Here is a 24,001-nt window from a genome sequence, read left to right on the forward strand (position 1 = left end):
TTCCATTGCTCGTTGTTGGGTATTCACATTTCAACCGCACTCAAACGAATAGACAAAATATAGATTCGGAGCTAAAATAGAAAAACAAACTCAAGAATCTTTTTACTCGGGACTGTGCATGTGGAATCTTTTTATTCAGGGCTGTTTTTTGATTTATCATTTATGGAAAATAATTTAAAGAATTGTTTTGAAACCTGGGTTAGTAAGAATCTGTCACGAGCGGCGGTTACATGATTGGTGCCTGGGAATTATGTCATGCTCTCCGAGTTTTGAGCTGTATCGGTGGGTTTGTAGATTTTTGTTTGCATTGCGTCAAGCAATATTTGCATTAATATTCTGCAGATTCGTTGATGATTTTTGTTTAACTAGCGATGCAGTCATTTTTTACAGCGAAAACCAGAAAGCGCTGTCTCATGTTGTAGACTGGTCTCCCGTGTTATTGACTTTAAGTTTACAGCAGTATAGCTCAGAAGTTATAGCTGCGATTCAAATTCTGGAATTATTGACTATTGAATATTGATTTTCCACGATGAGTCAACAAAATCTGACATTTTTCCGCTATCCCCCTTCATGGCTCACGGATTCCTTTTTAGCGGGGATCGGAGTGATTTTTGCCGCCGGTGCCATCACTATCTGGGGCCTGAAGAAACTGATTTTCACCCGCGCCGTGGGCAATCGGTCGTGGTACGATTTATCGGGAAAAGTCGTGTGTGTAACGGGCGCCACGGGCGGCCTGGGCAAAGGTGGGATTATTCGACAAAAGAATAACGTGGCCCGATTATTTTACGGTTATTTTCTTTACAGCCTTAAGTAGCGTTTTGATTGCGCGGGGAGCGAAAGTGATCGTCACGGGGCGCAACGCGAAGGCGCTGGCGGAACTGATCGATGAGCTGAAGCACGTTCCAGAGCATCAGCTGCACAATCCCACAGTAAGACCGGTCACTTGTTGTTCATTCTGCAGTTGAAATTTTTCTGATGATTGTAGGTTTATAATCCGGTTGGTGTGGAATTGGACCTGGGGAATTTGGACAGTATACCCGCAAAGGCAAGGGAAATTCTGTCGCGATACGGACGAGTGGATGTGCTGATTCATAATGCTGGTCTCAGCTCGCGGGGGGCTGTCATGGAGACAGGCATCGAATTGGACAAACAGCTGATGACCGTCAATTATTTGGCGCCGGTGGCGCTGACCAAAGGTGGATGGTTATTTTCGATTATTTACAATTTCATATAGACATAAAAATGCAGAAATTAAAAATCAGTGAGTAGAACAGTTCGTCTAAACCATCCAGAATACTGTCGGAATTTTGATGCCGGTTTGCGTAAGGATTTGCTGTGTTCATAACGATCAGATGTACAATTTGCAGAATTACTGCCACCGATGGTGGAAACAGGAGATGCCTACGTTGTCGCTATCGGTAGCGTCCAAGGAAAGATGACATTGCCCTTTCGATCGCCATGTAAGTATTCTTGGCAGTGAGAATTATAAAAAAATGTTATCAAATTACGCAAAATGCGTACAACTGAGCAAATAATGATGCACGTACTATTTAGTACTTTTCATATTATCGTTCTAGAAAGATCATGTTTAAATAATTTTATTTGTGAATTATCTTGTTTTCTCTCTCCTGTTCAGTTCAGTTGAATTTGTGGAGCCGAGTCAGTTGATTTTTGACTGTGCGCAAAACAAGGTTATTTTTAAAATAAAGTCATTTTTGACTGTACGTACCTGTTGCAGATGCGGCATCAAAGCACGCTTTACACGCGTTTTGTGAGTGTCTGCGAGCGGAAGTGCAGCACCAGGGCGTCAGCGTGCTGGTGGTCAGTCCCGGATACATCCGCACCGGTTTATCGCTGAACGCGCTGACCGGAGACGGCGCGCGATACGGAAGTGAGTGCATCCGCTCGTGGTCGTGTTTTTTATTTGCATCTCGTTCGTTACATTGCAGAAATGGATGAAACCATCGCCACGGGTATGGAACCGCTGGCAGTGGCCGAGGAAACCATCCGCAGCATTGAACATCGCCGGATGGATGTGCTGATCTGCGGTTTCCTGCCTACGTTGGGTATCTACATGCGGACACTTTGGCCTTCACTGTATTTCCTCACCATGCGCCGTCGTGCTGAAAAGGCACTGAAAAAGGCTTAAGACGGTTACACCGTCACGCTTTGAGCGTAAAAAGTATAAACACCACGTTCCTGTTTTAGCATTCCGAGTGCCGTTTAATGGTTTTAATAATTTTAACTGTTTCGTGATTATGTATTCTTCAAGTCTGGTGAACCGAAATTGTGGTACTCACTATTAAATGCGTTCGTCCGACAAGTGGCACTGAACGACTGAACCGTGGAAGCAAAACATAATGTCGGATTGTATTCAGCTTTCTCATGCACTGCACAAAAATCGCAAGAGATTACTTAAGACAATAAATCCCACTAAAATTCTTCGACGAATACGTAAGTACAAAACGCGACTGAACATTGAATCCTTATTTTAATTAAATTCTAACAATCCTGATTTTATTATTAAAAATCGAAGCACAGTTGCCAATTAATTCCCGGAATGTTTCCGGTTTCTATGCTGCTCATATCCCCCGCGTTTCAACCAACCCAACCGGCAATCCTCACATTTATACGGGAAATCCTCATAGGCGATCCTCTTCCGCGGATTCACATAATCCGGACCCCGCACCTTCGGTGGGGCCAGCGGTCGCCGCAGCGGTCTGACCCGCTTCCGCTCCTCCTTATGCACCGTCACCCGGTGCTGCCAGAGATTCTGGGAGCGCTTGAAGGTCTTATCGCATTTCTCACAGGCGAACTTGTACTGGGCGCTGTGCGTCGCTTTATGCTGCCACAGCTTCATCGACGAGGTGAACTGCATGGGACACTGCGGGCACGTCAGGGTTTTGGGTGCGTGGATTTTGACGTAATGCTCCGAAAAAGCGCCGTACGCAGCGAAAAACTTCAGGCACATCGGGCACTGGAAACCGCCGGAGCTTTTGTGCACGCCGACGTGCTTGGACAGTGTCGCCGAATTGGGGTATTCCATCGGGCAGAATTTGCAGCGGATAGCGGTATCGCTGTGCCGATCCTACCAAACACAACCATTAAGTGATTTCACGGCAAAACTTGAGAGGAACTAGAAACTTAAACACATACAAGAAGCCATTCCGATGATTCGACGCGAAATCTGATTCGAAATGAAATTTTAAACATAAACAAAATATTAAAAAAGGCTTTACAACAACAGAACATACAATATCATATATCTCAGAACATTTCGAAAAAGTTTTGGTTTTGTATGTTATAATATGGTTACAATAATTGCAACAAGACGACTGATAAAATAGCGCTAAATTCAAGCAGTTTCTGTGCCGTTTGTGAAATGATCTGAAATAAAATAAAGAATTTACGCATTAAGTGTTGACACTACTTCTTCAAAAACGTTTTGGATTGAAGGATATAGGGTGGCACGTTAAAATGGTTAAATAAAAAAAGACTTGTTGATCATTTTCACATTTCTGGCGACTCCAGTTAAATCAAATGGACATTTGAAATGAAATAACTGGAAAATCGAATCTAATCCAGTTACATAGAAAAACTGTCTGAAAGCAGACGAAACTTACCAGCATATGTCGTGCCAGCGCGCATTTGGTCATGAACTTCTCCCCGCACTGATCACAGCCGAGCGTGTAGTATTCATCGGCGAATTTCCGGAACTCCTCGGGATGCATGACGACCACATGCCGCTGCACATGCATCACCGCCACCCCGCACACCCGGCACAACTTCCGGTCGCGCCGCTTCGCCCCGTGCTGCCGGACATGCTCCAACAACTCCCCCGCCGTCGCCGCCTCCCACCCACACCCCGGACACCCCAACGGCCCCGTGTACTCCTCCTCCATATGCGCCCGTTTGTGCAGCGTCACCAGCTCCTCCGTGCAGAAGCGCAGCCAGCACTCCGTGCACTGGAACATGAAACACAGGGAATGCGGCACATGATCCTGGGAAATCCCGGTGGGCAGGGCGTCGTCATCCGAGGCGGTGGCGTCCACCGAGGCGAAGATGCTGGGGTCGTCCGTCGGGACAAACTGCGGGACGGGGGCCGGGGGAGGGGTTGTCTCGGTGACCACGTCGTCCTCGGCGGGGTCCGGGGCGAGTCCGGGGTGTTGGCGTTCGCGGTGCCATTTTAGTAACACGGCGTGATGGAAACGCAGCGAGCATTCCGGGCAGACGTAGCAGAATTTGTCGCCCGTGTTCTGGAGGATGATGGGGGGATCCGCGCTGGAGGGGCCGCTGAATAATGGTGCGGGGCTGGCGTCCGCCTCGGAGGAGTCGTCCAGGGAGGGCAGACCCGTCCGGATATCGTCCGCATCTTCCGTTTCATCGGTTTCCTTGCGTTCTACATCGGATTCTTCCGATTCTACCACACAGTGCAAATCAGATAAAGTTTTTTTTTTAAAATCATATTACCACTTCTCAAAATTGCCCAGTTATTAACAGAATTTTTTCTTAAGACAAAATTCAACTTGTGATGTTATAATACATTGTACACTTCAGAAAGCAGATCACCATTTTCCAAACCTGCTCAGTTATCAACCAACTTTTGTGAAGACAAAATTCATTTTTTCATTTTCAACATATTTCACATCACCACTTTGGATCTTCGCCATCGCTGCTTAATTAATAGCAGAATTTTTCTGAAGACAAAAATACACAAAATTAATTGGTTTTACTTCTGAATCTTGAACCAAATTCATATGTTTCACCGTTTTTCAGAGTTGCTCCGTTTTTAAAAGAACTGGTATTTAAAAGATATATTTCCCGAAGCGTTTCACTGCCCCATAGCAGAGATAACTTCACCATAGAGACGACCACGCTATGGGTTACAGGTTTTGTCAGCAATATATATACGATACGAGCACATACCAGAGTCGCGCTCCAGCTTGGACCACTGATAATCCACCTCGTCATCGCCCAGCATGTGCATAGTAAATATATCATCGAAAGATAACTCGTGCGGGCGCTGACTCGTTGCCTCACTTGGCTGTGCGGGCGCTGCCTCGGTTTTGACGACTTTGAGAATAGGTTTTGAAGCGGTTGGAGGTCCCCGTCGTGGTCGTCGCATGCCCGAGACAGCACGCGAGGAACTGCCCGACGTGGCCATTTCGTGCTGACGATCCTATTCAACAGTCAAATATACTCCAGAAATATGAAACGTTTCAGTGTAAAAGAGAAAAAGATTTATTCAGGATGCAGAGAATCAAATTCAAAGATAAGACGTAAGAAACTGGAATGATGTGGAAAATTGAAATCAATGACATAAGCAGCAAGCTGAAGTGGATCAAGAAATTACGGAAGAAAACGGAAACTGGACTGCAGCCCTGAGGGCGGTAAGCCATTTTAGTGCTTATCCATTTTAGCAGCCGCTAGAATCGCATAACACTTTTAAGTTATCTAGTTCAAAGTTTTCTGGTTTCCAGTTTTCCGAATTTTCAAATATATCCTTGACAAGAACGATACATGTTGTGCAGATCAATAGTGGCTCATCAGAAAAAAAAAGCTTGAACCGATTATCTAAGTTGATGCGTAAAATACATCCAATGTCCGTATCGAGCGTCTCCTGGCAGGCTAAATTTTAATTTGATGCCATTTTTTTCGGTTTCCAGTAATAATAACCACGGGTTGTACGGGTCGAAAACCTCAAAAACACCCGGTTCATAGCGTTGTAGATTACTGGTTCTCGCCTGCTGTTAATTTACTAATGGCAATCTTCATCTCACCAAAGGCTGTCGGCGTTTTGCTTCTGTATAACACATCTCCATTTTCAGTTTCCCGGCAGTTTATTTTGATTACTGTACTTGTTCAAACGATGGCAACGCACAAACGAAAAAAGCAGTGTACTGTAATTAATTAAACTGTGACGATATAAAAATCAATGTATTCAATTAAACCAGGGCAATACAAAAACATAAAAAAGATCCAAATTAATGTAACAGTGTTTTCAACATTCGCCTTTCCATCCGTAATCCAGTGCTCGGGCGCAAAACACCAGGGTATCCGTAATTTCCTCAATCTGCAACATCGAATTAACGGTTATTCGGAAAATTGCGGCTCACTGCGTATGGCGAACAGTATCGCGTAATTCGCTACAAGAACTCACAATCTTCGTCGTCGACTTGCCGGCACCGTGGCCCGCCTTCGTCTCGATCCGGGCCATCAGTGGATTGCGCTGGCGTCCGGCCAGCTCCGCGTCGGCCTTGCACAGACGGTGCTGCAACTCGGCGACATACTTCAGCGAGTGCAGCGGTGACACGCGGTCATCGTGGTCGGCGGTGACCACCAGCAGGGCCGGGTACTGCACGTCCGCCTTGTCCGGCGACCGGATGTTGTGCAGTGGCGAGTACCTGTTCATCGCAGACTCTTCTTATTTGCAAAATTAAAACAACCTCCTTAATTTTTCCCTCAAATAATAACACTGAAAACTGTTTTTTTTTATTTCCACTATGAGGTTTTTTACATTCCTAAATCCTACTTAATTATAACGTCGTAATCGTCCTTCTCATCAGGGTTGCCGTAATCCGACGTCCAATAGTGACCAATCGTAAATTTATGGAAGCGCAGCATATCCATCACCCTGCACCAGACACACATACAGAGATTATACGATTTAGCGTACTTAAAAAACGAGAGTTATGATTTCTGCTTACCCAACCATGGGAACAGCAGCTCCAAACAAATCTGGTCGTTGATTACTGCGCAACAAAACTCCCATCAAAATTTCCAGTAAACTTGACATCTGATACAAGTGAGCAGCAGTCTATCCTACCAGCAGGCACCGACAAGTAATCCTCCGTTGGAGCCTCCCATTATCACCAGTCTGATCAATAAAAAATATAAATGAAACACGCGATATTTTATACTTTATATTAAAAAGTCTCGTATGCGACGCACTTGTCTCGCGATGTGTAACCTTCCTGATAAAGATACTCAGCGGCCATTTGGAAGTCCGTAAAGCAGTTCTGCTTGTTCTTCAGCGCACCGGCTTGCCACCATTCCTCTCCGTATTCCCTAAGAAAACATATTCATACATACGAAACGCAAACCTGAGAAAATATTGCTCGTTGTAATAAAAATGACTGCAACAGACTTGTGCTGTTCACGATCTGACAAATTTCCAACCATGAACGCGTTTTGAGACGTTTTGGTTGAGACGCGTTTTTGACAATTCGCAGTGCACCATAATTATGTAGTCGACAATGAGCAACAACGTTCTCAACTTACGAGCCACCGCGAATATTGGCCACAGCGAATATCCCATCGAAGGCTTTCAAGAACGCGACAAACCGGGCGCTAAAATACGGCTGCACGGCAATATGGAAGCCTCCGTATGCGTACAGCAGACACGGAGTATCCGGACCAAGTTTCAATCCCTAAAAAAGCCCCATCGTTAAAACACACAGCATCGCAATACTGGGCGCTACGAAATATCGACGAAATAAGCAATCGGACAGGTTAAAAAAATCCGAAGATGATTATGTACACACCTTCCGGAAAGTGATAAACATGGGGATCTGTACAGCATCCTTGCTCGGATAGAACACTTGCTTTGTTTCATACTGCTCCGGATCGAAAGCTGTTGTCTTGATTTCACGAAAAATCTGGAAAAACAACACGCTGCACAGCCTCCGTACAGAGAAATTATTTACCAAGCTTTCGACTTACAGTAGGATTAATGGATTGGGATAAATCACACTTGTACACCGAGCCCGGATTGGTGAATGACTGGACTTTGTAGAAGAACTGAAACCCACCAGATGTGAATAAACGTACTAAACTGATACGAGCAAAATACGTTCCGTTCTCTACGCTGCTAGATTACGGATGACCGATTCACTGACTGACGAGAGTTTCTTCTTGTAGCTGATTTGCATCACCGCGCTGCAACCGAGATCGAAGGCATACTCGCGCTCCCCAGATTGCAAGTTGTGGATGTACATAGCGCTCTGCAATAAAGGTGGATTGCAAATCGGATATCTTTTAAGGACATCCAAAGCGCAATATATTTGTGCGCAAATATAAATGTTGTATAACAAACAGACAAATAGGTACGAGTACAGGTTTACAAACAGAAAGCCTAAAGAAATAACAGCGGTGTTCTTACCTTAACATCCTCGATATAGTGGACGATCAGTTTATTTCCCGCCGCACAGCACGCCCATTCCAGAAAATACTTCTTGTTTTCCGGAATAAGTATTTTCCAGTTATTCTGCAATAAAAATCTGACAATAACCAAGAATCCAGCCAGCTGTTGAGCCAGAATACGTACTCGATCCGGGTTGTTGACATCCACAACCATGACCTTATGGTTGGGAGCGTCCAGGTTTGTTTTGATGTAAAACAGCGAGCCTTCGTTCGTTATCAACTGAAAACAGGATACTTCTAACAAAAGTCCACAACAATAACACACATCCCTGAGTGTTTGCAAGAACAATCTCAGTAGTTAGTTTCAGCATATATTGTAACTAGCATATTGAAAGATCATAATTAGTGTAAATCTCAAGCAGTGCAAGAAACTTACACTGTATTCCGCGTCGAAATCTTGGAAGAGTTTGACCCAGGGAAGCGGTCCTGTAACATCCAAATATGCGTTACATGCGAAAAACGGATGGTAATATCGACGCAACGTACCCTTAATGTCTCCAACTTTAGTCAGGTCGCAGTACCAGACAGCGTTTTTGGATTCACAACTGCGGCTAATGCTCATAACGGCGTACCGGCCATCATCCGTAACGGAAACTCCTCTGTAACAGCGCAGAATATGCAGATATTACAACCTACGGTCATCATCATATCATCTACATCATCATATCACCTAACTGTACGGCTGCATATATTAATTTTGTTATAACGCTTTGCAAAGCAGAATTTCTCCAAAGGCATTCGTCCTTTTTAACAGTCACAACGCCTAACCATAATTTAATCTGGCGCTTCTCATTCAGTTGATAATATCCGTTTATTTCGTAACCTGGCTGCAGTACAGCACTTAATATCTGCAATTAATATCAAAATTTATTTGTACGAATATATACCCCTTCCAGCTAGGATTTTCCGGGAATTCGGCGCACATAACGTCTTTCGCCTGGGGCGTACCCAGGTAATGGTAGTATAGCTTTTGGTTATAATCCGAACCAGTGTGGGTTCCGACAGCGTGTTCCGCAGACGTCTCGGGATACATCTAACCACAAAATCGAAATGTCATTCCTGATGCATGACTGTTCCGTAATACTCCACACAAATATAATTTACGTTGTAGAAAAATCCTTTATTATCGTGCGTCCATTCCAGACACGAAAACTTTACACGCTCCAGCACATCTGGCAAATCCGTTTTGGTGTCGGCATCCATAACCTATCGGACACGTTTTAGTGTAACAACATGGTCAAAAGTTCCTTATCTGTATAAAGTTCAAGTTGTTCATGATTTATTTATGATTCACCGAGTACTACTCTGATTAGCCAAATTATGCAGGCGATAAATCACCTTGATGGTGCGCCAATCGCTGCCTCCGGCGCTGATCATGTACGCCATCAGGCGGCCATCTTCCGACCAGCTGGTTTGGCTCAGGGAGGTTGTTCCGTCCTCGGACAACGTGTTGGGATCGAAAAACACCTCACTACTGTCGTCGTCTATCGACTTTTGCCGATACATCACGCTGCCGAAGAAAAATCATGAAATCAACTTCCAAATCAGATTCCATCCGTGTCACCTCTGATTCTGCAGTCCGCTGTTGAACATATAGTAAACGCGCTGTCCTTCGATGTTGGGAGCTCCATAACGCGGATAATCATGCAGCTTCGTCACCCTAGGGTAGTATTTTTACACATTCAGGTTAAGAACAATAAATCCTATCAGCAGACGCAGCATTAAGTGACTGTTTTTAGTGTTTTACCATAAAATGCAGTCATTAATACTAGAATAATTCAGGAAAAAAATAAAATGACCAGAAAAAATTGTCGGGTGCGTAGCTCGGTAATTATCCAAAATTTTAATTACGTTTAATATTTATTTCTGTAACGTAATTTGGTGTTTAAAAACGTTTTTCGTGTTTTCAATTTTAACAGCAGCTCCAAAATGAATACAGCACATTCAACTGAACTACAGCGCAATTACAACGCAAACTCGTCGATAAAAACCCTTCTTCATGGTAAAAAGTGGCTGGTAACAAAAACTACACAAGAAAAGACGGGAGGCTGACTGCTTACATGTTCTTCAGCTGATCGTAATGAGGATAGGATCGCAGGAATCCATTGGTGACATGGTTCTGCTTCTCCACAAACTCCTTGGTCTCCGGCGCGTCGGGATCCTCCAGCCAGCGATACGGATCCGCAATCTACGCCAGTATGTCAATAAAATCAGGTGGCCAATACACAGCTCGTGTACAACGGCGTACGTTATCACCATGATGCTCGAAGACCGACGCTTCGTCGCGTCGAACGTCGGGATACGCAAAGCCATCGCTCCACTTCTTGCCAGCGCTCACACACGTTGCTCCTTGCTGCGACATCCTGCTCCTCACTTGACGTTGATGGATCAAATTGTAAGGGGAATAATTTACGGTAATAGATTCGGGATTACGGAGACGAGGGAAGACCCGACGACAGAAAATACCAACCGAGCGAAATTGCAGAAAATGCATCTCATTATTTTATCGACTGGCAAACACGAAACTGCAGACGTCATCGCAACCGGAACAGCCTTATCGCTAAATTTGTCATAAGGTGCACCACCGCCTGGGTGCCAGTTGCCAGTCTGCCGTCGATTAACAATCACTTTTTTTTTTAATTTTTCATTTGTCTTTGTGATTTGCCATTGAATTTATTTTAACTTTTAAGTATGGTACTTTCTGAAATCTGCGTACTCACTTCAGTGTATCGTATGTACTGCGTATTGTTTTTATGGTTTTTGAATTTGACTTTCTGTTGCAAAAAGTTAATTAAATGTATAGCATAGAAGAAGTGTTTCTTTTGTAAACGCTGTTTTGTTTTGTTCTGGTGCATAGTTTGTACTCGTACCATGATACTTATTAAAGGTACATTAATTATTAAATGTTATAACGCTTAATTAAAGGTATTAAATGCGCTTTTGCGATAATTCGGTAGTTCACAAACCAGTAAGCCATAAGTTTAGTACTTAACTGCAATCTGCAATCGTAGCGGTGCTTTATGCATGAGAAAGTGTTCTGGGTAAATTAATGTATGTAAATACAAAGCAGTAAGCGGCTTGCTGCATAAAATTTGGATGATTGAAGTTACTCATCCTAGTAAGCCATGTTATATGTAGAATAATTTTGTTTTTTATTCACATATGCGTAAAATTTTCATGTAAAAGCAGGAGCAAAAAGTTTATAATATATAGCACTAGATTGCCAGAACATCTGCTGAGAGCCGGTCAAATTCCGAATAATAGCTTCCCGATGGTTTCCGCATAGCGTCGGCGATTTTCTTCTTCCACTCGCCCACCGCGGCCGCAAATTCCTCCCGTCCATCCAAAATGCGGGAAATAATCCCCACAATTTCCTCCTCCGGCACCACCCGGACCGTCGGCCCCATCAGCCCCGTCCCTCTGACCCGCAGTCCCAGCCCGGCATCCTCCAGCCACTGCGAATTCAAATATTGATCGGAAAACAAAGGCCAACCCACCACCGGCACCCCCATCGCCAGGCTCTCCAGGGTACTGTTCCAGCCGCAGTGGCTGACGAAGAGCGCCAGTGCCGGGTGTCCCAGGACGAGGCGCTGGGGTGTCCAGGAGGTCAGGAGGACGCTGGGATGGGTGCGGAGGGTGTCGGCTACATAGGAGTGGTGGGATACCGGAAGTGACCACAGGATGCGGGAGTGGTGGCGGGTGATGAGGGTCAGGAGGGTGTTGCACAGCGCGGTTAGCTGCGGCGGGGAGGGCGTGGCAACCGTGCCGAAGGAGACGTAAATGACGGAGTGCGGGGCACTTTCGTCCAGCCATTGTATAATTTTCTGGCCTGCAATAAACAATTCTATCATTAGGATGCACTGCTGTATCATGCAACTACGCCAGTATTTCTGAAATAAGGGAATAAATTAATATTTATTTTATCACGTATGCAATATTAATCAATTTCATATTAATTTTGTTGTAGTATATTGAGATGCGTAATTATTTTTTTATGTAGTGCAAGCGCTGAAGCTACAGTACATGATTCACCTAATACTATTGTATTGGTACAGATCGTTAGTTTAATACAACGTATAAGTACAATACATAGTGTTAAAAGTAATTACAGTAAAATAATGACAAATACAGTGATAACTTAACAGAAGAACGTCAATATAAAAAAATACGTAGCAAGTACTGGTACTCGAGAAGTACAAGTACGGAGTATAGAAATAACCATTATGAGTACTGTACGTTTTAATTAAGAAAATCTGCAGCATTATTTTTCCAACCTGATTGATCTTCCTTGGTACTCGTGCCCTCCTCCTCCGGAAACAGCGGCCCAATTTGGAAAATGTTCAGCCCAGCCAAACTGTATTTATCCGATTGCACATCCCGTACCAACTCATCGGCTAAGCCGGCAAATGAATTGAGAATAAACCCGCGCGCCTTGCCCAGTATGACCTTTCGCTCCAGCGTCATTTCCTTGAACGCAGCCGGCATCGCCGCCTTATTGCGGAAATCATCCAACATGGGCGACGGTCCAGCCGCGTCATCCGTCGGCGTGGACGCCGTCAGCGTCAACAACGACAAGGCCATCAAGGGCGCCCCGGTATTAAACACACAGTACGGGATCTGCCGGTCGGCCAGCACCTCCGCCGCCGGACTAACGTAATAATCGATGATCACCAAATCCACGTTGCTGATGTTGGATAAATAACTTTTCAAGCCGGGCAGAATACCGGCTAGCTTCATCTGCAGTCCCTGCATGATGTTCTTTGGGGGACCGGAAGTGGATGATCCCGGCGCCGGTGGGGATTGGGATTCCATCATCTTGGTGAGGGTCTGGGCTATGGTCAGCTGGGATCCGTGGGAAGATGTTATCTGCATAGACAGCGAGTCCACGTCGATGACGTGAAAGACGTGCAGCTCGTCGTCCGGCGTGAGGACGCCTTTGCTGCGCAGTTCGGCGAGGATGTCGCTGGGCACGGTCATGCTGATGCGGATGTCGCGGCTGTGCAGCCGGCGTCCCAGCTGGATGAAAGGAATGTAGTGTCCGAAGGCGCTGAACGGGACCATTAACACGGTTTTCGTACTATGCTTTGACCGTTCCATCTTGTTTTTACAGATTGGTTCCAAAACAAATACAACACAGGGTCAAATATAAAAATATATTATAGTCTTTTTCCTTATAGTCTTTTACGTACTGTAAAGGGATGTCTTCTCGTTACAGTGTGCTACTTGCCCACAAAGTCGAAAAATTATTATCGTTCGATCACTTCTGCTAATTATATAATGTTCGGCGCAGGTTTTAATTAGAGTACGTTTTAAGCTTATCATGATGCATATTCTATATGCCAATACAAACAGATACGATGAAAACGCAATATTATACAGTAGCTATCTTACAATTAGATAAAGAGTTAAGGACAATTATGGTTATCGCAGTTACACTTACCTTCTGGTGTATATATAGAATGTACGTGCTGCTAACAAGTAAGGAATAACTGAAAGGCGTGCAGACTGAAATATGTAAACTACAGATTTAAATGTGAAAAGCTGATATCTGCTGTTTCTATTCATCTCCTGACGAAATAAAAAGTTTCACCGAAAGCATTATGATATGCCTGACCTAGCAAACCTGCATAAGCCAAAACTTAATACAGTACACGTAAAACCGCCACGATCGGTTAGTGCAAAGCGGATAAATTGTGAAAATGCGTTTCCACTTCCGCTTATGTACTATCCGTAGTATCAATACCGTACTTCGTTATAACGTATGGTGAAGTATGTAACAGGACCTGCAAATTCTTGGAGATTATACGGCTTCGCAGAAAATGCATAATAGAGTCCCATGAGACCAGAACAGTTAGTGCTTGCATGTTCGCGCTTTAAAGTTTGTTGTATGAAATAAAAAACAAAGTAGTATAGTAACCAGCGACGACTGTTTTTATACATGTATGTACTTTGATACAGTGCCGGCCAAACTAATGTTCTATAAATATAACAATCATATGCATTCTATACGCAGATGAACTGTACGAAGAATGCACCGCGACAGTCTGGGGAAATCGTCAAATTTTGGCACTGCAAATTTTTAGTCTGCTGAGGTTGCTGTTGTACTATGAAAATCACATTTTCCGGTACGTACACAACGCAACAGGTTAAACCGGAATTTTCGCGCTATTCGTTCATATCGCGCACAGCCAAGAAATGCTTTACTTCACCGTACTTTCGGACTATCTAACCGTAAGTAGTACCTTGTATTAATTTATAGTATATGTACGTACATCAGGTTCAAAAGGTCCAAAAGTACAAAACTAAAAGGCTGACTGTACAAGTACAGTGTATACGCGTACGAGAAGTGAAGCACGGCGTTTCACAAACAAATCATTACGAATTCAGATTAAACTCAAAGGTTGTGGATACGTTTTAAAATTGTAAATACTGACTATCAAACCGGGCTAGGCTAGAATCAGAAAAGTAGTACTTTGATTGCAGACCATCTGCATATTAATATCAGCTATACTTCTATAGATATACTGTATATGCTTGTCACAATGTACCGGGATTAATGCACCTCAATTTCCTTTGTACAGCACCATTTTCTATTTCGTACATTTATTATTTATAAGCTATGTGCGCCTTCAAATCGAACAATTCAATCTTAAAATCCATCCGATCACCGTAAATACTTTAATAGTACACACAGGTCAACGTTCACCAACCGATCGTACTTAATTAGCAACTCTATTGTGCATTACCGACAAAAAGTAAACAGACTACAAAAAAATATTCACGCCCTAAAAAAGATAAAACGGCTGTTTAAAGAAGCAAACACTAGCGCCGGTTAAAGAATTAAAGTTAAAGAAGACGCATATAAAAAAAGGGAAGTTTTAAAGGTCAGCTGGACAAACACCAGGTAACATGCATTCCGGAAAGTTGACGCACGAAAATGACCAAAACCTGCAGAACGGAACCTACATCGGGTCTTCCCGCATCCTTAATGTCTCCTCATCCCTCAGAACGAGTACGCTTTCCGACCAGACCGATTTCGGCCACAAGGCAAACGGTGCCATACAGGTACTCCAGAGAGGCCTCATTACCAAGGGCGACGTACTGAGTTTTCACTTCATTGTAGCTGGTCGATTCGGTGATCCACTGAATGTCGACAGAGTATTTCACCTTCTTTCCCTTCTTAGCGTCCCAACGTTCACGAGGTGTGCCATCTGGATACGAAAGAATCAAGGCCCCTTTCTCCTGTGCCAGTTCATCACCAGCAGACGTTTCCACCCCACCATACTGCGACAGATCCACAACATGGTCGGTTAGAACTTCCACATAGTGTGGATCGTACGGACCATGGTTTTCCGAGTCACTTTCCCCATCATCTTCACCACCATCGGAATCACCAACCATGCTATCATCTTCGCTGTCCCTGGTTGTGTCCGCGCCTCCCTCGTCACACTGTCCATTCTCGTCACCGGAGTTCTCGCTCCCATCGGAATCCACAGGCATTTTCTCGTCTTTGTCACCGAAATAGCCATAGTCGTGGGTCAACATTTTCGGCTTAATGGGCAGCGACAACTGTTGACAAACTTTCCTGACCAGCGCATCGTTGCCCTTCAGACATTCCATTACACTGCACAGCTTCGTCTCGGCATTGACCGGGTACTTGTGTTGCAGACCAAAGCCGACCAGTCCGCCATTCGGTAAAAATGTTGGATCGGCCAACAACTGCTCCAGTCCGGCTTTGAAGGTATGTTCACGGTTGGCGACAACGTTTGTAATCATTGCTTCCGGCGGAGAAACGGGGGTTTCGCCAAAGTACAGGTTGTAGGTCAGGGTGACGCGGTATCCGGACTGCACGACGGCCACTTCGTGCTCCACGTCGCTGAAGAAGGCAATGTACCCGATCGACGGCTCTGTAGCAGCAGCTAATTCCTTAGCCGAATTGAATGTCCACTCTTTTCCGCCGTGACGCAGCTTCAGTTCTCCGGCGGAATGCTTCGTCGGGAAGACGATCACCAGCGATCCAAACATGTTAGCGCCTCGCGGGGTGTCTTTGTGTGCTTTGAAAAAGCCACCGATGCCTAAAATAATACCGTTGAAGGCCATTCCAGCAAAAATCAAATTAAACATTAACTATTATTCTATTATCGGATGAATCCTAAAGACATAAAGAGTACCAGATTAATTTTAAATTGATAAAAAAAGGAAATAAATAATTACTTACGTTAACGTACGAGACTACGCACACCTACATAAACTATAAACTACGAGCACGTATGCGTATGCGACGAGCATAACGCAAGAATACTTATTCTTATGAAAAACCATGCTACCCAGAAAAACGGTACCAAAATCCTATCTGCATTTAAGTGACTTTAATTACCGTACCTGGTATTTTTAGTAAAATGTAATTATTTTAATTTGTAACTAATTATAGTTGTATTTTATTTATAACTATATTTTTAAACTAAGTTTTACTTGACTTGAAAGCTCACCACGCTATCTAGTATCTGTAAGACTGTAATTAGATAACCGATTTAATTTACTGCAGCTGCTTGCCTTCAACACCGCTTACCGTACACATTCAGCTTGTAAAGTTCCCATTCGACAGGCCTGCCGTAGTTGGTGTGATCCAGCAGATCATCCCTGATACGCGTCAAAATTCCCGAGCGCTCCAAGTCGAATTTGCTGGAGAATTCTTCGGTGTCCATTTTGCCAGCTTTGCGGTAAGTCTCATCGTAGACATCTTGCTGGTTCATCCCAAATGTGGCCGCGGTACAGGCACGCGCCAGAAGCTCCAACTCCGCATCGGATGCAGTGTGCAGATCCAGCTGCCTGAATGACACACCAGCGCCAGAGGTCAACGACCTTCCTCATGCCGTCAGACGATGAAACACACGTTTTTAACCTGCAAAATTATTCCTTACCGTGCAGTATCGTTTTTGCCGTAGAACAGCTTGAAATCTTTGGCTGGGATGGGGCAAACACCGTACGTAACGGGATCGTGGTCCAAAAGGCAGGTTTTCAGAGACTTGATGGTCTTCTTGAAAGATGAGGAAGTCATTTTGGCTTTTGCTCACTGGTGCACTACAACCAAGTGGCTGAAAAAACAACAAACAGCAAATTATTCGGAGCTGTTTGTGCAGCAAAGCCCAAAATCCAACTAAAATCACATGAATTCAGATAATCAATCAGCGAAGACGGTTTCTTGTGCCATAGCGATTAAACTGTGAAACCCGCAGTCTACAGTGTGCAGAATCAGCTAAAGCTGGCTAAAGTGAAAGCGCCAATGGAAAACACGCACGGACACGTCACACGAGAGTAGAGCCGGTTAATAAAGCCTTCCGCGAAACATGCAGTCTAGTGAGTCTACCAACTTCAATGGGAGTGTGTTGTACGTACAAACCCGTTTCAAAAAGAGGTGACCAGTGGCCACTGCATTAAAGCGGGAGCACGTAGGCTACGTATTAAAATTAAAATTAATATAACGTTTTACCGTATGAAAAAGTGGATTCACTAGATTGTTTGTTCGTGAACCGGGCTTGTACTTACCTTGAAACTGCACTCACTGGGCAGTTCAGAGAAGCAGCCTACTGCAGATAAAACAAGATTCCGTAAATTATTGTACCTATGTACATACATGTATAATGCATTTTTAACGGCAGCTGCCTTTTCGTTATTTCAATTTCATACATTTATAAATTTTGTTTATTTTAGTGCAAGCTGTGTGCGATTGTGTGTACGAGTACCTAATGTGCCTTAGTACTCCAGTTTTCCTTTTAGGATTATTCCAGTGTTGCGTACGTGCAAACAAGGAAGTTGGGGAGAACGGTTTAACAAGCCAAAGAAGCTGTGTCTAAGATTATAATCCGCAAATCAAATCGATCTATCAACCCGATCAAACGTTAGTATTTTAATGGTACAGAGGTGAACATTAGCAGTCGATCAAGCATAATTAATTACTCCACAGTATAGACGACAGGCACCGAAAAAAAATATAAACAGAACACGCCTGCCGAAAAAGACTGGTCCGCTGTTCAGAGGAGCAAACCAAGCGTAGAAGACAGGGATTTTTTTACGGACAGCTGTATATGATATAAATCTACTGAAAAGGCGCATTTCAAAACGTTTACGTACGAAAGTATCAGTACGGTACAATAGTTAATTCATTACTGGAAAACGGAAGCTCCATCCGGTCTTCATGCATCCGGCACGTGCTTAGGTTTTTTAATCCGATTTCCGACAGGACCGATTCTAGCCACAAGGCAAAGGGTGCCATACAGGTAGCTTAGGGAGGCCGAATTCCCATAGGTAACGTACTCAGTTTTCACTTCATTGTACTTGGTCGATTCGGTGATCCAGTGAATGTCGACCGAGCATTTGACCATCTTTCCCTTCTCATAATCCCAACATCGACGCGGTGTGCCATCTGGATATGAAAGAATCAAGCGCCCGTACTCCTGCGCCAGTCGATCACCCTGCGATTTCGACTGAAACAAGTCCGACATCTCAACAACATGGTCGGTTAAAACTGTCACTAAGTCTGGATCATAACGATATTTTTTCGAGTCGCCCTCTCCGGCATCTTCACCGGTCTTCTCGCTCCCATCGGAATGCCCATCGTCAATGCTGTTGTTGCTTGTAATGTCCTTTGAATGTTTTATTTCCTCGTTCTCACACCCTTCCGACTTTAACGTTGTTCCCGTTGATACTGGCTTTTGAGTGCTTTATATCACCGTTCTTACTCCCATCGGCATCACCATCGTCAACACTGTTCTTGCTCGTAACGTCCTTCAAATAGTTTTTGTACTCGTCTGCACTCTCATCGTATTCGACACTGTTCTCGTTGATACCGTCTTTTGATTGCTTTGTATCTCCGTTCTTATTCCCAATCAAATCGGAATTCCTATCGGCTTTAACGTTGTTCCCGTTGATACTGTCTTTTGAGCGCTTTATATCTCCGTTCTCAATCCTAATGGAATTCCGATCGTCTTCAACGCTGTCGTTGCTTGTAATGTCCTTTGAATATTTTTTGTCCTCGTCCTCACTCCCATCGGAATCCCCATCGTCTTCAACACTGTTCTCGTTGACACTGTCTCCTGAGTGCTTCGTATCTTCGTTCTCACTCTCATCGGAATCCCCAGCGTCTTCAGCACTGTACTCGTTAATACTATCTCCTGCATGCTTTGTATTTTCATTCTCACTCTCATCGGAATCCCCAGCGCCTTCAGCAGTGTTTTCGCTCCCATCGGAATCCCCATCGTCTTCAGCGCTGCTCTCAGTCCAGTCAAAATCCTCAGATGTTTCTTCGTCGTCGGATTTCCCGTCAACGTTGGTCGACATTTCCGGCTTGAAGAAGTGACCTCCAGCCATTTCCGGGCGCTCGTCGCCGGAGTAGCCGTAAGCCTCGGTCAGCATTTTGGGCTTGATGGGGAGCGACAGCTCTTGACAGACTTTGCTTACCAGCGCATCGCTGCCCTTAAGACACTCCATTACAGTGCGCAGGTCAGTTTCGGCATTAACCGGGTACTTGTGCTGCAGACCAAAGCCGACCAGTCCTCCTTTCGGTAAAAATGTTGGATCAGCTAACAACTGTTCCAGTCCGGCTTTGAAGGTGTGTTCACGGTTGGCGACAACGTTAGTAATCATTGCTTCCGGAGGAGAAACGGGAGATTCGCCAAAGTACAAGTTGTACGTCCACGTCACGCGATACCCGGACTGCACGACTGCCACTTCATGTTCCACATCGCTGAAGAAGGCGACGTACCCGATCGCCGGCTCAGTAACCGCAGCCAATTCCTTGGCCGAGTCGAACGTCCACTCTTTTCCGCCGTGACGCAAGATCAGCTCTCCGCCCGTGTGCTTCGTAGGGAACACGATCACCAGCGATCCAAACATGTCAGCGCCTCGTGGAGTGTCTTTGTGCGCTTTAAAAAAGCCCCCGGTTCCTAAAACAATAACTTCGTTTAAAGGTCATCTCAGGTTTAATTAACTAACTCATTTAATAATATTAAATTTAAATTTATAAAAGTGAATGAATAATTGTAGTATGAGTACGGTGTTTAACGCTCGCACTAAGTCATATATTTTAGCGCGTCAGAAATGCGTGTCCCGCTGTAAATACAAGGTACTTATGGTTAGAGTAGATATTACACATCCAGTTTTGTCGTATTAAAGGAAATAATTACTAGAAACCATGCATACGAGTACTAACGTTTTTCTATGAGTCGTATTGCTATCTAGTATCTGGACCATAATCTGGTATAATTCAATTACCCGGTGTTCCAAAATAAATGTAAGTAATTTAATAACAGTCTTAGCTAACCGTAGCCCACAGCACAGCGTATCCGTAATTAATCGTTGTAATGTACTTTTGATCCAACTCCGCTTACCGTACACATTCAGCTTGTAAAGTTCCCACTCAACAGGTCTGCTATCGTCGGTGCGAGCCAGCAAATCATTCGTGACACGTGTCAAAATTCCCGGCGCTCCAAGTCGAATTTGCTGGCGAATTCTTCGACGTCCATTTTGCCGGCCTTGCGGTAAGTCTCATCGTAGACATCTTGCTGGTTGATGCCAAAGGTGGCCGCAGTGCAGGCACGCGCCAGATGCTCCAGCTCAGCGTCGGATGCAGTGTGCAGATACAGTTGCCTGAATGACACACCAGCGCAAATCAAAGGTCAGTGGACTTCCCATGCAAACGCCTCAATCTGCTGTGTCGTTTCTTACCGTGCAGATGGTGCAGCATCGCCTTCGGAGCTGTAGAACAGCCTGAAATCTTTGACTGGGATGGGGCAAACGCCGTACGTAACGGGATCGCCGTCCAGAAGGCAGGTTCTCATAGAGCTGATGGTCTGCTTGGAAGTTGAGGCTTGCATGTTGGCTCTGCTTGCTCACTGGTCGCAGCCGATGTAACCGAAGGAACCGACGTGTAAAATGGATCACAAAATTATTCGGAACTATGGTACAACTACAAATCAAGCGAAATCTTGCAAATCAAGCACTCAAAACGGTTTCAAGTACAACAGTACAAGTACATCTGACTTGCGGATGGTGAAATCTTCCGATCAGAGTGCACAATCTCTGATTCAATCACTAAACCAGCCAAAGTGGCTAAAGCTGACTGAACGCGCCAATCGGAAACACGAAGTATAGCCGTTTAATAAAGCTTTCCGCGAAACATGCAGTGTCTACTTATCTGTATTAAAGCCGACTTCCAGGGAGTGTAGTGTAATAAGTGTACTGCGCTAAATTCACAGAGGCTGTAAACCCAACACTCAACAGGTAAATAAACATTGTTGGATGCAAGTTTTTATTACAGTAATGCCGACGTGGAACTACCATAAACTACTGTTTATTTTATTTTTGCCGTGTTCAGCCTATATTCACGCTAAGAAAAAAGATAAAAAAACTCATTCAAAAGAAAAGAATTCACGCCTAGAAAAAAGGTAAAAAACTCGATCACAGGAAAACAATGTCAGTTGTTCAGAGGAGCGTTCCGAGGAGCGAGATATTCGGTTCATGTGAAGAACAAGTGCAAAACAAGCGGAGTGATAAAGGATATAAAAAAGGAGTAAACGAAATTAATCAAAACACACCTGTTAATTACCGTGGAACAAAGGTTTTATCCAGTCTTCACTCATCCGGAACGGCTTTACTTTTATTAATACGCTTTCCGGCAGGACCGATGTTGGCAGCAAAGCAAACAGTACCATACAGGTAACCAACAGTGTAAAAATCCCTATATCCGCGGAATTTGATATTCACTTTGTTGTATGCGATGTATGTGGTTTTCACTTTGTTGTACAATGTCGATTTGGTAATCCACCGAATGTCGATGGAGCACTTGACTCTCTTCTTCTTTCCAGCGTCCCAACGTTTAACCGCTGTGCCATCTGGATAGGGAAGAATCAAGGCCCCTTCTTCCTTCTTCAACACGCGGACACCATTTCTCAACGCATCACCGTACTTCGAAAGGTCAACCACATGGTCAGTCAGCACGGCCAAAAAGTCCGGATCGTCAGCATAATTTTTTCTCGAGTAATCGTCTTCGTGGTAGTAGTCGCCGACGTAGTACCCGCCTTTCTGGGTCATCATTTTCGGCTGGATGGGTAACGATAACTGCTCGCCGACTTTCTTAACAAGCGCATCGCTGCCCTCCAGACGTTCCATTAAAGTGCGCAGATCAGTGTTGGCATTAACCGGGTATTCGTGCTGCAGACCAAAGCCGATCCAGCCGCCTTTCGGCAAAAATTTCGGATCAGCTAGCAACTTCGCCAGTCTGGTTCTGAAGGCATTTTCACGGTTGATGTCAAGGTTGTTCAGTGCTTTCGATGGAGAAGGAGTTCCGCCAAAGTAAAGGTTAAAAGTCAGTGTCACACGATACCCGGACTGCACGACGGTCACTTCGTGCTCTACATCGCTGAAGAAGGCGATGTATCCGATCGACGGCTCTGTAGCAGCAGCTAACTCTTTAGCCGAATCGAACGTCCACTCTTTTCCGCCGTGACGCAGCTTCAATTCTCCGCCGGTATGTTTCGTAGGGAAGACGACCACAAGCGATCCGAACATGTAAGCGCCTCGTGGAGTGTCTTTGTGCGCTTTGAAGAAACCTCCGCTGCCTAAATAAGTAAAAATAATTCTGCCATTGCTGTATTTAAACGCATTTTACAATATTATTGCTTTACATAACGAGCATAGTTCTTCAGCTATACAGCACCTGTATTTATCAGTAGTAGCTTATTACAGCTGAATTTGTGTTCGGTACTCCATTTTTCAAAAAAAAATCGCATAAGCTATCAGAAATTCAGAAGCCGCAGTCCCAAGCGAATTACACAACGACATCTACAATTTGACTACAAACACCATACCGCTTACCGTAAACATTCAGTTTGTGAAGTTCCCAGTCGACAGGCCTTCCATAGTTGGTGTGATCCAGCAAACCATCCTTGATATGCGTCAAAATTCCCGAGCGCTCCAAGTCGAATTTGCTGGCGAATTCTTCGACGTCCATTTTGCCGGCCTTGCGGTAAGTCTCATCGTAGACATCTTGCTGGTTGATCCCAAAGGTGGCCGCTGTGCAGGCACGCGCCAGATGCTCCAATTCAGCATCGGATGCAGTGCGCAGATGCAGCTGTCTGATACCGGACACCAGCAAAAACGTCAATGAACTTTCCCTTCGAAGGCTGAACCTGTTGCATGCATCGTCATTTCTTACCGTGCAGTGTCGCCTTTGCCGTAGAACAACCCGAAATCTTGTGCTGGGACGGTGCAGACACCGAAAGCAACGGGATCGCGATCCACAAGGCAGGTCCGCACAGACTGGATGGTCTCTTTCCAGATTGCGGAAGCCATGTTGCTGCTCGCTGTTCTTGAAAGTTCTCGTACCACACCCGACGTAGCAGGAACACTCTCTCAGTAACGATGCTGATAGCAAATCATGCGGAGCAATTCAAGGACATAAATTCACTTAATCAAGCAAGGAAAACGGTTTCTTGTGCGGTTTTACACTGACGTGCGAATTGATATTGGCGGGCGAGAATAAAATGTAAAATCTGCATATCGGAGTGCGAATCACTGATACGATCGTAAAGTCGGTAGGCGGATCGGGAAGCATTGCATGCACTGCTTGTACAGATATTAATCGTAAATTACAACCAGTAAAGAGCGGTACGCATTGATTACAGATCCTTTCTCATTTCTGTCTGTCTAATTTGTTATTGAAGTCACAATGAAGTGGTAAATATCTACATTTGTTGTACTTTGCATATTCGTACTTCAATATACTTCTATAGATATTACTCAG

The 24,001-nt window shown here is 44.5% G+C and overlaps 7 protein-coding genes across 10 annotated transcripts; 1 reads left to right on the plus strand and 6 right to left on the minus strand.

Moving 5' to 3' along the window:
• The first annotated feature begins 303 nt into the window (after nucleotides 1–303).
• On the plus strand, nucleotides 304–2,342 carry LOC129585560 (dehydrogenase/reductase SDR family member 7B-like). The gene is made up of 6 exons (XM_055478278.1): nucleotides 304–743; nucleotides 805–929; nucleotides 986–1,196; nucleotides 1,368–1,460; nucleotides 1,739–1,891; nucleotides 1,950–2,342. Exons 1-6 carry the CDS (start codon nucleotides 530–532, stop codon nucleotides 2,147–2,149), a joined length of 996 nt encoding a protein of 331 aa, XP_055334253.1. The 5' UTR covers nucleotides 304–529; the 3' UTR covers nucleotides 2,150–2,342.
• LOC129585559 (zinc finger protein 628-like) lies at nucleotides 2,253–5,299 on the minus strand. Of its 2 annotated transcripts, none has more exons than XM_055478275.1 (3): nucleotides 4,734–5,049; nucleotides 3,624–4,420; nucleotides 2,253–3,088 (listed from the first exon to the last, which is right to left on the minus strand). In XM_055478275.1, exons 1-3 carry the CDS (start codon nucleotides 4,999–5,001, stop codon nucleotides 2,549–2,551), a joined length of 1,605 nt encoding a protein of 534 aa, XP_055334250.1. In that variant the 5' UTR covers nucleotides 5,002–5,049; the 3' UTR covers nucleotides 2,253–2,548. The 2 variants fall into 2 exon arrangements, with proteins under 2 accessions (XP_055334250.1, XP_055334251.1); XM_055478276.1 differs by having other exon boundaries at nucleotides 2,259–3,088; nucleotides 4,927–5,299.
• Nucleotides 5,300–5,821: 522 nt separating this feature from the next.
• Nucleotides 5,822–10,703, minus strand: LOC129585565 (prolyl endopeptidase-like). Of its 2 annotated transcripts, XM_055478283.1 has the most exons (20): nucleotides 10,451–10,703; nucleotides 10,263–10,390; nucleotides 9,767–9,862; nucleotides 9,541–9,712; nucleotides 9,307–9,408; nucleotides 9,090–9,235; nucleotides 8,689–8,801; nucleotides 8,579–8,628; nucleotides 8,327–8,422; nucleotides 8,162–8,266; nucleotides 7,899–8,003; nucleotides 7,723–7,800; nucleotides 7,545–7,658; nucleotides 7,282–7,430; nucleotides 6,952–7,068; nucleotides 6,827–6,877; nucleotides 6,708–6,752; nucleotides 6,533–6,634; nucleotides 6,161–6,404; nucleotides 5,822–6,073 (listed from the first exon to the last, which is right to left on the minus strand). In XM_055478283.1, exons 1-20 carry the CDS (start codon nucleotides 10,694–10,696, stop codon nucleotides 6,002–6,004), a joined length of 2,331 nt encoding a protein of 776 aa, XP_055334258.1. In that variant the 5' UTR covers nucleotides 10,697–10,703; the 3' UTR covers nucleotides 5,822–6,001. The 2 variants fall into 2 exon arrangements, with proteins under 2 accessions (XP_055334258.1, XP_055334257.1); XM_055478282.1 differs by having other exon boundaries at nucleotides 8,579–8,801.
• A 501-nt stretch (nucleotides 10,704–11,204) lies between these two features.
• LOC129585570 (uncharacterized) lies at nucleotides 11,205–14,211 on the minus strand. Of its 2 annotated transcripts, none has more exons than XM_055478293.1 (3): nucleotides 13,951–14,211; nucleotides 12,477–13,249; nucleotides 11,205–12,031 (listed from the first exon to the last, which is right to left on the minus strand). In XM_055478293.1, exons 1-3 carry the CDS (start codon nucleotides 14,064–14,066, stop codon nucleotides 11,418–11,420), a joined length of 1,503 nt encoding a protein of 500 aa, XP_055334268.1. In that variant the 5' UTR covers nucleotides 14,067–14,211; the 3' UTR covers nucleotides 11,205–11,417. The 2 variants fall into 2 exon arrangements, with proteins under 2 accessions (XP_055334268.1, XP_055334267.1); XM_055478292.1 differs by lacking the exon at nucleotides 13,951–14,211 and adding an exon at nucleotides 13,643–13,938.
• A 658-nt stretch (nucleotides 14,212–14,869) lies between these two features.
• LOC129585604 (uncharacterized) lies at nucleotides 14,870–17,439 on the minus strand. Its single transcript, XM_055478351.1, has 3 exons — nucleotides 17,124–17,439; nucleotides 16,772–17,031; nucleotides 14,870–16,277 (listed from the first exon to the last, which is right to left on the minus strand). Exons 1-3 carry the CDS (start codon nucleotides 17,258–17,260, stop codon nucleotides 15,199–15,201), a joined length of 1,476 nt encoding a protein of 491 aa, XP_055334326.1. The 5' UTR covers nucleotides 17,261–17,439; the 3' UTR covers nucleotides 14,870–15,198.
• A 727-nt stretch (nucleotides 17,440–18,166) lies between these two features.
• Nucleotides 18,167–21,805, minus strand: LOC129585583 (dentin sialophosphoprotein-like). The gene is made up of 4 exons (XM_055478319.1): nucleotides 21,795–21,805; nucleotides 20,926–21,166; nucleotides 20,589–20,847; nucleotides 18,167–20,144 (listed from the first exon to the last, which is right to left on the minus strand). Exon 4 carries the CDS (start codon nucleotides 20,092–20,094, stop codon nucleotides 18,871–18,873), a length of 1,224 nt encoding a protein of 407 aa, XP_055334294.1. The 5' UTR covers nucleotides 20,095–20,144; nucleotides 20,589–20,847; nucleotides 20,926–21,166; nucleotides 21,795–21,805; the 3' UTR covers nucleotides 18,167–18,870.
• On the minus strand, nucleotides 21,572–23,711 carry LOC129585582 (uncharacterized). The gene is made up of 3 exons (XM_055478318.1): nucleotides 23,414–23,711; nucleotides 23,074–23,333; nucleotides 21,572–22,817 (listed from the first exon to the last, which is right to left on the minus strand). Exons 1-3 carry the CDS (start codon nucleotides 23,548–23,550, stop codon nucleotides 21,832–21,834), a joined length of 1,383 nt encoding a protein of 460 aa, XP_055334293.1. The 5' UTR covers nucleotides 23,551–23,711; the 3' UTR covers nucleotides 21,572–21,831.
• Between the last annotated feature and the right edge of the window lie 290 nt (nucleotides 23,712–24,001).

This window comes from Paramacrobiotus metropolitanus, unplaced genomic scaffold (genome assembly GCF_019649055.1).
Source record: "Paramacrobiotus metropolitanus isolate TYO unplaced genomic scaffold, Prichtersi_v1.0 Parri_scaffold0000017, whole genome shotgun sequence".
In the NCBI taxonomy this organism is placed as follows: Eukaryota; Metazoa; Tardigrada; class Eutardigrada; order Parachela; family Macrobiotidae; genus Paramacrobiotus; species Paramacrobiotus metropolitanus.